The sequence below is a fragment of the Euprymna scolopes genome, chromosome 29, assembly GCF_053919585.1.
Source record: "Euprymna scolopes isolate OS-2025 chromosome 29, ASM5391958v1, whole genome shotgun sequence".
Classification (NCBI taxonomy): domain Eukaryota; kingdom Metazoa; phylum Mollusca; class Cephalopoda; order Sepiida; family Sepiolidae; genus Euprymna; species Euprymna scolopes.
The window spans coordinates 67,105,543-67,120,289 of NC_136510.1; the positions used below are offsets into that span (position 1 = coordinate 67,105,543).

General features: G+C 32.6%; 1 protein-coding gene across 1 annotated transcript in view; it reads right to left on the minus strand.

The window, feature by feature from the left end:
* LOC145252684 (glutamate dehydrogenase, mitochondrial-like) overlaps positions 1-14,747 on the minus strand; it is a 53,971-nt gene that overhangs the window by 9,694 nt on the left and 29,530 nt on the right. The window contains exons 3-5 of the mRNA XM_080112506.1: positions 4,415-4,501; positions 1,201-1,289; positions 61-159 (exon numbers count right to left, since the gene is read on the minus strand). Of these exons, the coding sequence (XP_079968632.1) occupies positions 61-159; positions 1,201-1,289; positions 4,415-4,501 (275 nt within the window). The remainder of the gene's footprint in view (positions 1-60; positions 160-1,200; positions 1,290-4,414; positions 4,502-14,747) is intronic.

Genomic DNA, 14,747 nt, shown 5'->3' on the forward strand with positions numbered 1-14,747 from the left:
CATATAACAAACACAGTGATCGCAATCAGATACTTGGCAATGGTGCATAGGATATCCTACCTGGATAATGAAAGTCTTGTCTCCCAAACCTGGTGTGCAACCAATCATTCCCATATAAGTTGCATCTTCTGTGAAATTCTGGATGCCATGGAAAACACCCTAAAAGAAAGAAAAAAAAAAAAAAAAAAAAAAAAGATTCAATTTTAATTTAAACCTCAAATTTAAGACAAATATATATTATTTTCTGCTAATAATACACTTCTGTAAAAAACAAATTTTGCAATAAGAATATGAGAGAGAGAGAGAGAGAGAGAGAGAGAGAGAGAGAGAGAGAGAGAGAGAGAGAGAGAGAATGTGAATTCTGGCTCAACGATTATTACATCTTTGAAATGTACCAAGAGGCATGCTGACAGTTAAAACGTAATGCTGAAACTGGATAAAAACATGGATGTTGAATTAAAGAAAAACATAATGAATACTACATAGAAGATTGAAACTTATTTTTGGGAGCAAATTGTCCATTAAAAAGTTGAATCCTTGCTGTAGAAGTTTTAAAGAAGTTAACGAAAGTTATAAGTGTATGCATCTATGTTTTCTGTCACTGTATATTTGTGACTGTGTGCGAAAATGTGTGAGTGACTTCAGTAGACATTGCATGTGTACTGCATCCATTTTTATCTTTATTTCAGTCAATTCAAAGAGATTAAGAGACTCCCTTCTGAAGCTGAAGGGTGAGAGACAGGAATGGGGGCAAAAAGGGGCGAGAGACGGGGGGGAGATGGAAGGGAAGGGTGGGAGACATGGGGGGAGGCGAGTCGGGGAAGAAAGAGAGAGAAAGAAAGAGATTACAAAGAAAAAGACAAAAAAAAAAAGATAAAAAAAAGGTACTTAAAGAGGGAAAGGCAAAATATAAGCAAAGTTTTTCAAACACTGAAGGTCATCAAATGGATTTAAATTTTTCAATTTTCGGACAAACAAATTTGATGCGAAAGAGAAAAACATCTCATATTTCATGGTTTGAAAATTGTTTTGGAAAAATCAGATTCAGCGGAGAGAAACCAAAAAGATGATTGTACGAGGTTAGAAGCAAAAGTTTCTACTAATATAAACGTGAAACCGAATTTTATAGATGGAAATAAATTAAGCGGCTAATGCAGAAACGTTTGTGAAAAGAAAATGAAAAACATTAACAAAACTTACGCGTCCGGTTGCAGATGTTCGGCCGTGGATGCCACCTTGAGTGATTGGTTTACCAGTGACGCATGCATTGGCATTAATGTCATAATGACCTGAAAAGAGAAAAATCAAAAAAGAAATTCAACATACAAATGTTAATATTGGGATATTCCAGTGTCACACATATGACTAATTGACACGGAATAATCTGGGAGCAAGTAAAATTTAATTTTATAAAAAACAAACCACAAGCAAAACACCTTGTTATCTATTTTTCCTTCTTACAACCAAATTTACCTTCTGCTAATTAGCTATATAGATATATTATTATATAGCTATAAATTAGCTATATAGATATATTATTATCTACCTATAAGTTAGCTATATAGATATATTATTATATAGTTATAAATTAGCTATATAGATATATATATCATCTATCTATATAAAAGGCAAAAGTGGCGCGCATGTTTTTATACATCCAGCAAAGGCTTTTTTCACAAAGGTTCTTGGGGGGGGGGTTACTATGTTTTAGAACTTTTTATATACTCCCTAAATTCTAATATCTACGACTTGTGAATGGACATCGTCTGTATATTTATCTTGATCAACCTTTATAAAATTCCTGCTATTCCGTCCTCTCGCATGTTTGTGTTTTTTGTATAAAAGCAAAACTGAATCAAAATAAACGTGATTCGCTCACCTTTATGGCCAGCACGTCTTGAAAGGCAATCAGCTTTGATTTGATCACTGTGGAGAATACCCTTCATATCAGACAATTGCGATTCATTAAGATGCTGCCAGAGCCACCCCGCCCTCTTGGAGGGGGAAGGGAGGAGCTGGTGTGGGAAACAAATACGGCAGAAAACTGAAAACTTAACTGACTTACAGCCAAACTTAAGTGCGCGATTTCATTTCTTTGCCTGCGTGAATTCATTCACTTTCTGCAGGTCAACCTTTTGATCGCTAAATTAGAACGCTTTCCAATCCTTTCCCTTCCTGGCCGAGCGGTAAAATGCCACGTTTTCTTTCACTTTCTTTTCCACCTTCGTGTCAAGGTTTTGGGTTCAAGCCTACTACAACTTTTTTTTTTTTTTTTTACTCAACACACATGTCCAAACACCCCAGCAACACCAGGCACCCCTGCTAGTTTTATTATATAGGAGATAATAACTTAAGACAAAGTTAACCATAATTCAAATGTGAATCTGCATTTGAGTGTATTCACAATCACAGACCATGATCGTCCATTCAACAGAATTTGGTGCTTGATCCAGACACCAGTCACAGGGTCAACTATGTGGTCCCTGTAACAAAAGGATTTTCGTTCTAAACAAATCCACAACTCCAGTTTAAAAACAAGGATGTTTCACATTAATAAGTTACAATGATACTTAGTTTCTTCTATTAAATGACAGATCTGCAAATTAAGGCAGACATATTATTTTCCAGCTGAATACAAGCAGTCCATCCATCTCCGAGATCCTACAGAAATGCAACTAATCCTTCAACTCTGCTAGAATTTCTATAGATACTGGTGTCATTTGAAGTAGATCACACAGTCAGCCCACTTGAAAAGGCTAAGCTCTTTTAAACTCAACATAAAGCATACTGATCGGGGTGGGGAATTATATCTAGGCAGGCATTAATTTTTCTAGGTCTTACATTGCTTATAATCACAGCATGGAACCTTGTATCCAAGAAATCATTACTATTTCAAAGATGTCAACAGATTCCTGCTGTGGGCCTTTCTCTTTGCTAAATACTTTCCACATGCAGGTCTGATTTCTGCGGCTCACTAAACATGCAACATTGCGCATGTTTACAGAAAGAAAAATTGATACTCATAAAAATAAATGAAAAAAAACAATACCCATTTCACTTTATTAGCCTTTCTATTTGTTTCAGCCTGTTCTGAACAAAATTCAATTCTAAGCAAAAGTAGCAAAATAAAACAGTAAATTTGAATGAATCAGGTTGATTCTGTTATTGGCATCGGTTCCTCAGATTCATTCTAGAAAGAATCATCTACTTACAGGACGGACCACATGGAGATTGCCGGCATTGCTAATTGAATTCAAATTTTTCATATTCAGATCGTCAATTTGTGTTGTTAATCACGTGTTAAATTGTTTTGTTGGTTAACTTAAAGTCAGAATATTTGGAAAATGAATTGTGAATTATGCATTGATAGGGAAACAGTAAATGGTTAAGTTTTAAATTCCATGACATTTTTAAAGTTTGACATAAGGCACATAAAGTGGGATAAAAATCGATAGAAACAAGAAACTAGTTGGAAAATTACAAAATCTGAAATTGTAATTGTATCTTTAGTATTGTAACATAAAATCCCCAAAAGATTGTTATTTCTTAGCAATCACATGACCACATAAAACACACTTTTTATCCAGCGATGTCTGATAGAACACAAGCAAGCTACACTCATGGATTAAATAAAGGGTTCTATTTGAAAATTCCATACTGATTCAGGAGGTCTACCAAACGCACATAAAGGTTGGCGGTTAAATTGGCTGAAACGTTGTTAGAATAATATCCAAAACGAGACCAGTAGTTCAAACAACCCAAATTATCAATTCTTATTTAAAAAATTCTGAAAACAAAGATTTTACGTAGCAAAAACTTGTAAGACTGCAATAAATAAGTTTTGAAATCAATAAAATATATTGTTTTTAAGTATAAAGAAAGGTTCTAAATAAAGAAAAGCATGTTTATATTATTTCACTGCTTTTCATTTTGGACGTTATTCTTACAAAGTTTCAGCTGATTTAACCTCTGACCTTTTTCAAGTGCATCTTGTTGAACTTTGGAATCTGTATGAAATTTCGAATGAAACCCTTTATTTAACCCATGAGTTTGCTTTTGTTCCATCAACTGTGACCGTGTAGAAGTCTTAGTAATTCATAACTGTAGTCTCAGTATTGCTCGCTCTCAAGATTGAACCTTCAAACTCCAGAAGATTGTCACTTAGTACTGTCTATTACTTAGCACTTATATCCATTACACCACTGGACAAAGGCTACATCGCCCGAAAAATTGAGAATAACATCCAAGATAAAAACAGTATTTACGAATCATACGAAAAGCATTTTGTTTTCAATGAACACACATTTGGATGTTATATGACAAACTTTTATCTCGGCTGCAAGTATACTTGCATACCCGACTTTTGGAAGCAATCATTTAAATACAATGAAAACAAAAAATTTTTTTTACTTACCTAAAGTTTGGGAGTAAGTGTCAGCAATCCAGCTCATTTCCCTCTCACCAGTTCCCATGTCAGGGGCAGGAACATCAATACCAGGCCCTGAAGAAGAAAAGACAATAAATTTATATATATATATATATATATATATATATATATATATATATATATATATATATATATATATATATATATATCCATCAAAATGTATGGTTATTAAAAGTGAAATGAACATATTAATATATATTAAAAAGGTCCCTTTGACACTTGTTTTAATTTCCCATTTGGTTAATCAGCTCTGAAACTTCTGATCTGCATTTCAGATCAAATTTAGTGCAAATCTGAATCATTTGAATTTTCAAATGAGAGGTTGTACCAATATGCTCCCTAAAATTTTATCATACCCCAAAGAAACAGAGCTGGGGAATATTTATTAATTGATGTCTAATACCTATTGTAAAAATTTGCAAAAATTGAAGGAATTTGAATTTAAAAAAAATATAACCAACATTACGATCCTTTAACCCTAGCAGTTGTGTTCCTGAGTTCATAATGAATGATTATATCAGTTGATGAGTAAGTGTATATAAAGCAAACATATAAGCATATGCCTAGCCCTACACAAAGGTATACATTGTAATCATGTAACAATGAGTTAATTTTACATTTTTTTTTTATTTTCATCAGCAGGAAACAATACTTGCTTTATTGCCAAAACTCACGTATTTCCATTAATTATATCTTTATGATTAGTTGATAAAAGTATTTCACGATTTTTTCAAGGGCATTTTTCACTTTTACTTTTATAGTTACTTAATGAAATGCATTGTTATTTGATTAAGATTAAATAAACAATATGAATAATAAATTTCTATTTTGTTTGCATAACTGTTGAGAAACTACAATAAATAAAATAAGTTTATTGCTATTTGTTTTCTCACTTGTTCGGTTTGGACATGTTTATATAACAATTTGTCAAGATTTTATCAAAACAGAAATTATGAACTAAACTGAACAACTGAAACTCTGTTCAAACTAAGCTGCACACAAGGTTGTGAAAAAAATTAATACAGAAACAAAAAATTAACATAATTAAATCATGAGATTATATACTTCTGATAAAGACAATGTCAAATACGATGCAGGACTTCATTGATCACAATATGAGCCTAGTAGTGAGTCTCTAAACATGTAATAAGCTCAAAAATAAACGTGACTGATATTTTGACCAGGTTTAGTGACAATTGATCAAGTGATGTGAATAAACAGTGACAAACCAACAAGCAAACTGGACAAAAAACATAACCTCCTTGGAAGGAGTTAAATTTTAACATCAGTGAAAGGCTTGAATAGTTACTGACTGGCTGCATTATGTCTAAAGAGACACCCTGAGAGAGAACCTGCACAATCAATCAATCAATAGTAAAGCAAGGATTGCACATTCTCCAACTGTAATTTTCCTGGTCTAGAATTGCTCAAATCCAACAGAAAGGAAAGATCCAAAACAATTGAAAACAATGAGGTAAGTGAGAATATGTTTTGTAGATGCATATTTTGTAAACAAATAGATTCTATTTAATCTAAAGATAGATTCCTAACAAGAACTACCCCTACTAGTAAGAATGGACCTGAAAATAATAGCAACTAAAGAGTGAATCTATATTCACTGAAGCTGTGAAATTGGACCTCACCGCCAGGTAAAATTTAGGTCATATGGAGAGAGAGAGAGAGAGAGAGAGAGAAGTAGTTAATAGGGTTAGGAATTAGGGCAAGCAGAAAAAGAAAACATAGAAAAAGGTGAAGTTGGGGTGATGTGGTGTGGTGGTGAACGTCTTGCCAGAGGTAGATTTTTGTTTCCTTTGGCAGAGAATCTAACTCATAATTGAGACCCTGACAAGCACTATCTCTCCAGGTCAAAGTAAATATAGTAGTAATGGCAACAAGGCTGACCTCGCATTCCCCAAAGCTCCCAAATTGGGAGTCACCATCCAATACACTTTTTAAATCATATTCAAGACCCCATCAAACAAGGGTCAAGACTTAATAAACAGACAGAAAGACAAGTTTTCTGTCCATGAACATGGAAATGAAGATGGTGTGTGGTCAGTTCAATGTTCTAAGAAGATAAATAATTATGATGAACACATGAAAACTGAACATTACAAAACATTGCAATAACAACCATGAAGACGACACCAGTGTGACTGAATAATAATTGAAATATTCAAAAACAAATGTATCATCAATTGCTAAAAGTATCTATTTAGGAAAAGGTAATCAGGCATTTATAGTTATATTTGGCCCAAATAATTCTTGTTCATCTCTCCTGGACACTAGCCTATTATAACAATATTAAACCAGCAGTTACAATGTACAAGATATCAAGTGGAAATTTAACTAATGTTAAGCAGGGCTGTAGACAAGAAAAAAAAACAATGAGCATCAAGAAAAATCTAGCAGAAGAAGGAATGAAGAGAAAAGCTGAATGAAAAGGAATGAGTGAAAGAGACTAGAATATGATATGGAGAATATATGGATTGTTAGTGTTGGTTTGAGCTTCAATCTATGGTACCCCCCCCCCTCGCCAAACTTTCACAAGAAACACTCGTCTAGCTGTAACCACTATCAATAATTTCCCCCACTCTTTATCTGTGCCTACACCTAAACATAGATTCCATGAACAAAACTTCTTTCTTAGAACTGCACGCCTGTGGAACTATCTTCCGTTTTCCTGCTTTCCAGCTGTCTATAATATGGTTGTCTTCAAGTCCAACGTGAACAAGTTTCTGATGAGCCGTTCCACTTAAGTTAACAAATTTACTGAACTTACATTACTATCGATTACTATATTGTCCTTTTGACTGCTGTACATTCTTTAACCCTTATCCTTGAGTGGCCTATCGGCCTTGATAAGTGGCGACGCCTATGTAAAAAAAAAAAAAAAAAAAAAAAAAAAAAATCTATATATTTTATTTACTAAAGAATCACCATCTCTAATCAAGGCTAAAAATTCACTGCTGGACAAGTGTCAACAATATAAATTTTCAGCTGGACAATGAAGAATTTTATGAGAAGATTGAAAATGAATAAATGAAATGAACAAAATTTTATTACTTATGAAAACAGGTTATGATAAGTAGTTTGGTTTTTTTTTTCTAAGTGTTTAAAATTTTCTCATCTTTTGAAGTGTAGTAATGGCCAGTAGTAATCTGAGTGATCTGCAAGAGAAGATAACTGGAATTTACTTGGAGTAATAAGGATGAAAACATGCTCTTCATTATCCCGCACAAAACACCAAGTCTAGGATCAGGATCAATATTCTAAATTTGACCTTGTTTCATGCACAAAACGATGAAGCAAACAAAATGGTAGCCATTTATGGTTTCCTTTGGAAACAAATTCATAAAAAGATCAAATGTGAAAATCCTAGAAAAAAAAGCAAACTTTGTAATATTATTTGGATAAGAAATGTGCATTATAAGTTATTAGGACCTTCTGTTAATAAAAAGGTCTTATTTGCATAAATATAGGGCGTTTTTTTCTTTAAGGTGACGGACTTTAAATTTACAACTATTTTCTTTCAATTGCAACTATTGGTTATTTTGAGTTCAGTTTGGTAATTCATCACAAAGGGTCTGACACTTGAGCAGTATTTGCAAATTGCAAATGATACGATCAATTTAGCCAGAGAAACATTTCATAAATGGATAATTCCATGAAATGGCCCTACCAACTAGCCATCTCATTTGTGTGATTTAACTCTATTAGATTATTTTCCTTGGGAATATCTAAAGTCACATGTTTATGCTGATAAACTAGACGCAATAGATCACTTGGAATACAACATTTGCTACATTATTGCTGAAATACAGCCTAATTTAATGCATAAAGTTTGAAAATTGAACCTCCAGATTACACCATATATATGCACGCCATACAGGCCATATACCTGAAATTGTATTTAATTAAATTATAAATGTCAAAATTAATCTTTGGAATAAACCACATATTTGTATAATAAAAATATTTTTCTGTCATTTATTTGAATTTAAAGCTAAAAAAACTTTACATGCTCACAGAGATGATTCATCTGTAAAGTGTCATCCATGTAAGGAGAAAAATTTTGATGGCAATGAGATATGCATAAAAAACAAAATGTCAAACATTTCTTGATTAGCAAAAAGTGCACCTCTAATATTAATAAGCCTTCTTCACACTACTTGTTTAAACTTCAAGTCATAAATGTTGAAAACAAATGAGGTCAAGATTATGCAACTATTCGCAATAGAGAAGACCGTTTCAAACCCCAGGCACACTTTATTAACCACCACCATACCTATTTTTCGAGACGAATTTTCACATTACAAGTAGTCATATAACCAAGCAATGTTTGAATTATTTATTAGATAACACCCTAAAGTGTCTGGAGTCTCTGTACAAGGATTTGTCAGGACAAACTAGCATGAAGTTACTTCCCCCACTCTGATCTTGAGCACGTGCTACAATGGGGAAAGGAGTGGCTGGTTACTTTTAATGCATCTAAAACCAAACTTTTCTCTTTACATCATCAACGTTCTGATCCACATCTGGCATCAATTGAAATGAATGGCTCTCATCTTGAGGAGGCCTTAAGTTTTGACAAGCTTCTGGGCTTGACCTTTACCCTTGATCTTAAATGGAACATGTACATTAAATCTGTTGCCAAGGCCGCTGGAAAAATGGTGGGATCCTTCTATCGATTCAGTAGATATCTCACTGCTAATGCAATTCTCTATCTATATAAGAGCTAGGTACGTCCAAGGATGGAATACTGTTGCCACATCTGGGCAGGAGCTGCTAGAAAGGACTTGTCCTGCTTTGATAGAGTTCAAAATAGACTTCGTAGCCTCGTAGGAGATGTCCTTTTCTCTTCCCTGCAACCTCACAGAAGAGATGTTGCGAGTTTGTCTCTGCTGTGTCATTATTTTCATGGAAAGTGTTCACCTGAGCTTCAACTTATGGTACCCCCTCGCCAAACTTTCACAAGAAACACTCGTCTAGCTGAAAATACTATCAATAATTCCCCTCACTCTTTATCTGTGCCTAAACCTAAACGTAGATTCCATGAACAAAGCTTCTTTCTTAGAACTGCATGCCTGTGGAATTGTCTTCCGTTTTCCTGCTTTCCAGCTGACTACAATATGGTTGTCTTCAAGTCTAACGTAAACAAATCCTTGATGAGCCGTTCCACTTGTTAACAAATTTACCGAATTTCCATTACTAACGATTACTATATTGTCCAATTTCTACTGTACACTCTTTAACCCTTATCCTCGAGTGGCCTCTTGGCCTTGATAAGTGGTGATGCCTATGTAAAAAAATGAAATAAAAAATAAACCTTGACTGAATATTTAAAATAGCATAGCATTTGAAGCCCAAATGAGATCCTGTTGGTATGGATACCATACATAGGTACATACAAGGAATGGCAGTTTCTTCTAATGATGTTACCACAAGTAACAACACTAAGCTTGATACTACACCAGACTAGATGAATTCTTGTTCTGGAATCCGGTAAGATCAAGAGATTACAAGTAGGATATACTATAACATAATTAACTAGTAAATTGAGAGAAAAATTAATATTCTTCACTAACTCAATATTTGAGAGTTAAAAATAAACATACGGATATCTATGTATCTCATTAAATTCAAGTGTTAGTCTTAAGAATAGACCAACTGGATTTCTGATACTTTATGCTGAAGTAAAAAAAAAAAAAAAAAAAAGAGTACTGATCGTGGCCATCATAAATAGAAGGCAGTTGCACTAAAGTAATGTGACCTGCTGATGTCACAGAATAAAGTATTAAGCTATAGATGATCATTACTGAAGGATGGTCACTATCTGTTTCAATTCTCCATGGAATTGCTAAGGAATTTATAAAACTGGCTCAAAAATGACTAATATCATTTTCCAAAAGATAAATTACTTAAAATTTGGACATGTGCAATTAAAAGGGAGAATTTTTTGCTGGGCAAATACTGTAAAATTTTATATCTTTTAGAAGTGTTAATTATTAAGTCAGACTTTCATGTTAGGTTAAAAATGCACCAGTTTTCATATAATTTTTAAACAAGATATTTAAAAAAATCCTTTTTTGTTGGATTATTTTTTTTTATTAAATAAGGATCTAAAAATGAACTTTTAGTCAGAAAGTTGAAGATTTAAATTCATTTTTTTTAGTTTTTAAACCTGTTAAATAATTCTTACATAATTTTTTTTTTCAATCTGTTCTCTTAATACATTTTTTTATAGAGTACCATTCAAGAACCCCATTTCCATCAATAAGTTTTATAATACTTACAAAATTCATTAACCCTATAGACCCTAATCCAATAAAGTAATAATTAGCAAAGGACAATAGACGATTAGCAAAATTATTTGATAAAGTATTATTAGAAAGCTGAAATATCGGCAGTGTCGTCTTTTTAGCTATGTTGCTAGGGCTGATATATTGACCATGCAGGATTAGGGTTAATTAATCAGTTTTTGATACTTATGCAGAATATGGACTGTACTGAAATAATATTAATTTAGTAGACCCACTCTAAACTAAATTATTCAACATATTTGTCTATATGTTCGATTTCAAAAGAAATATTTGTTTGCATTTAAATTGTTTTACTTTTGCAATTTATCTCTTTTTTAATTTTAAAAAATTATTTATGCTCGACTTTAATTTAGCTTGATTATTGCTTGTTTATTCTAATTCAGTTTTTGTCTCCCGTTTCAAACATATGCAATTTTACATACATAATTCTTGTTTTTTTTTAATTCAATTCAGTTTCAATATAAATCGAATCAGGTTTCTTTTTTGTTTTTTAAAGTAAATAATAATCAAATTTTAGTTTTTAAAATCCGTGAAACAACGAAATGTTTTACTTTTAACGCACAACTTTTCCTTTTGAATTATTTTTCTTTTTGTTAATATCGGATAACTTCAAATTCAATATAAATCGTGTCCCTTATTTTTTTTTTTTTTGCGATGCTTTTTTAAAGTTTTCTTTCATAAAAAGCTCTCATTATCAAAAGTATGACTGTTTGACAAGTTTTGCTTGCTCGCACCTTGTGCATAACATCATTTTTTAGTGGCTAGACTTGTTTTATATTATCCTGGCCACGGTACTGATGTAGGTCAGAACAGTTGCAGAACAAACTGATCTTTCTGCTCAAACTTCTAACAGGATTGGTCTAAACTTGTCGCTTGACTTAGTTAACGGTGTCAAAATATTAAGATCTGTGGGTGGTAATGGAAACACACTTGTATTGTTTGAGAAAAGAAAATGAGGGCAACTCTTACTAAATACTAGATGTATCCAGGAACATTCAATAAAGTTAAGACATCATAATAGGTATCATAAGTAGGGTGTTCAAAGTATTGATATTTAGACAATTTAGAAGAGCGTGTAATATATTTTTGGAGGACAAATCTTTATTTACAGAGACTAGAAAATATGTCATCATTAATAAAAAATGATATATCTAGAATATATAATTATCACGGTTCTAGGAGATTTATTGATGACCTTTAAATCTGCTGAGAACAGCAGGAAACGATGATGTAACAAAATATAAAAAAGTTTTCAAAGTTCATAGCGAAGTGCTAACGTAAGTAAAAATGGGGATATCCGTTTCTCGAGACACCAGTAAAATATAACTAAAACAGAGGAACACACAGAAAAACAAGACGAAGATAGGTGGAAAACTAATAAAACTTTATTCATAAAAAATAAATAAAATTTAGTTGTAACAAAAAAAAAAAAAAAAAAAAAAAAAAAAATTATGCAAGTAAAACAATCTTATATCATTTTCGTTTACCAAGTAAAAAATATCCAACATGCAACAATATACACAAAAAGTCAATATACCCCAAAAGAAATATCAGTCTGATGATATGCGGGGAACATGTAAGAGAGAGATAAAAATTATGAGAACTCCTTTTTTTTTTTTTTTTTTTTAAATGTTTTTTATTCTTTTTTTGTTTGTTTACATGTCCACTCTTCCTTCAATACCATACATAATTTGTGATGATAATTTATTTCATTCTTGTTGTATTTCGTAACATTCGCAGCGATTCACGATGCAGGGTTTTTGTTTCAATGTATTATTCCAAATTATTGTCTGCCTGTATCATCAAGATATAAAATTTCTTCCTTGTCTCTTAAAGTTTAGTTCTTCGTCATTTGCCGAGAAACATTTGTGAAGCTTCTTTTCTTTCATCCATTTTCCTTTTCATCACGAACAGATTTGTTCTTTTGCCATTTTTTCATCTTTTTGTTTTTCTTAACTCGACGGTTTCATATTTCCCTCCACGTTTTCCTAGCAGTTTTTCATAGGTGCGCACCGCTGCTACACCTTCGGCTACTTAGCCGTTTCTGTCTGCTGCTATGCGTCCTGGCTAACTCCCACTCTCTCCATAAGCTCGTTCTCTCCTCCCATTCATAGGTTCTCTCTTTCTCTCTCCTGTTTATCCTTTTTTCTTTAGGCAGACAATCTTTTGTTTACATCTCTTGATTACGCAGAAAATGAATAAATAAAAATAAAACAAGAAACTGGATATATTTTCTTCTCGGTTTAAAATTCAAATAGAAGAACTTATTAATATTATTTTTAAAATATATAACACCTCATCACCAAAAAGAATGAAAAGGATTGGGGGAAGCAATACTTTTCAATACAGGTCGGGGGAGGAGTCATCTCAAATATTTATGTCCTCTTTTATTTGTTTCATTAACTCTTTGATTTATATCTTTTAGAGAAGCAAAGATTTCCAATATTATCCCAATGGATACTATTTATTAAATTTTTATTTGTCTTCCATCAATAAATGAACTGTACAATCTACAGATAATGCCAGATAAAATTAACTTTATTTTTTAATAAATTTGTAATCTTGGGATACTTGAATGACATTGAATTATTTTTTGCAGAAAGAACATTCTTAACTGCCTGTTTGTATTTACCAGACTGACACAATTTACAAAAGGTAGCAACAGCACACAAAGGTTCACTTGCTATATCAATTCATTATAACCAAATCTTAAATGACAGCATCTGTGAGATCTCAAATTTCTAATAGAAACAAACTCAACAAATATTATTCCATATTTCTTGACCATGTCTAGGCAAAAGTTCATAAATATTCTCTCTACTTAAATTATTGATTACTTTATCATCCCACTATAATTAGTGGGAAGAGAGGCTAAATTATTTTTCCAAGGAAGATTCATCTAATAATATTTACTTCAATACAATATTGAATCCCAAAATGTTGTCACTTTATTCAAATCAAAATCCTCTGCAGGATTTTGATTTGAATTTCAAGTTCTCAACACGAGGCACTTTCTTCAAAGTTCCATTAACCGAAGAGTTGTCTAAACTTTAAATAGGATTAAAAAAATGTGAATTTTAGATTTCTTTTTTTTTTTCTTTTGTTTTGTTTTTTACAAGGTTGTCACCACTTATCAAGGCCCGGAAACCACTCGGGGATAAGGGTTATTGTGTGTACAGTACGTTAATGTTGAGATTTGATAAAGTGTCTTAAGTGGGCGGTTCACCAGGAATTTGTTTATGTTGGACTTGAAGACATCCAAATTGTAGACAGGTGGGAAACAGGCAGACGGAACAGAGATCCAACACATAATGTATCACGAGACATTCGCTATAATTTGTTTGACTATAATTTTACCTATGTGATTTATCACTAAAACAATTTACACTATTTAACTTAAAACTTGAAATGTCACCAAAAGGTACTAATCCTTTCGATAACTGGTACACATTCCCTTGAGAACAATTCACTGAACTCATGGGATGTAAAACTTTTAAAGCATCCACACCCAACAATCCATGTACTGGTGTGTTATTATGTATATCAAAATGGTTACCTTGTGTTTGTTCTTAATTAAATTCTTAAAACGAAGATTCAATGTGAAATTTTTTCAAAATTGATGCATTTTTATTTTCACTACTACTCTGCAATTTAGCAGGAAAAACTGTTTTCTTAAAAAGAATAACTATTTTACTAACAGGGAAATGTTTGGTAGTGCATTATTTGGGGGAACTGGTCTTATTTTAGTGTTTGCCGAGAGGTTTGGCTCAATTACCACTCTCGGATGTGACACAAACTTTTTGCCGGTCAAATCATTTCCGAGTAACATCAAGGTGTTTTTCATCGGCAGATTGGCTACTACTCCAACTTTGACTAAACTGCATACTGTGATTGAATCAAGGAAGATTCAGTGGAGAGGGACATTGATAAAATTTCCACCAATTCCCTGAATGATGACAGATTCACCAGTGGCTATT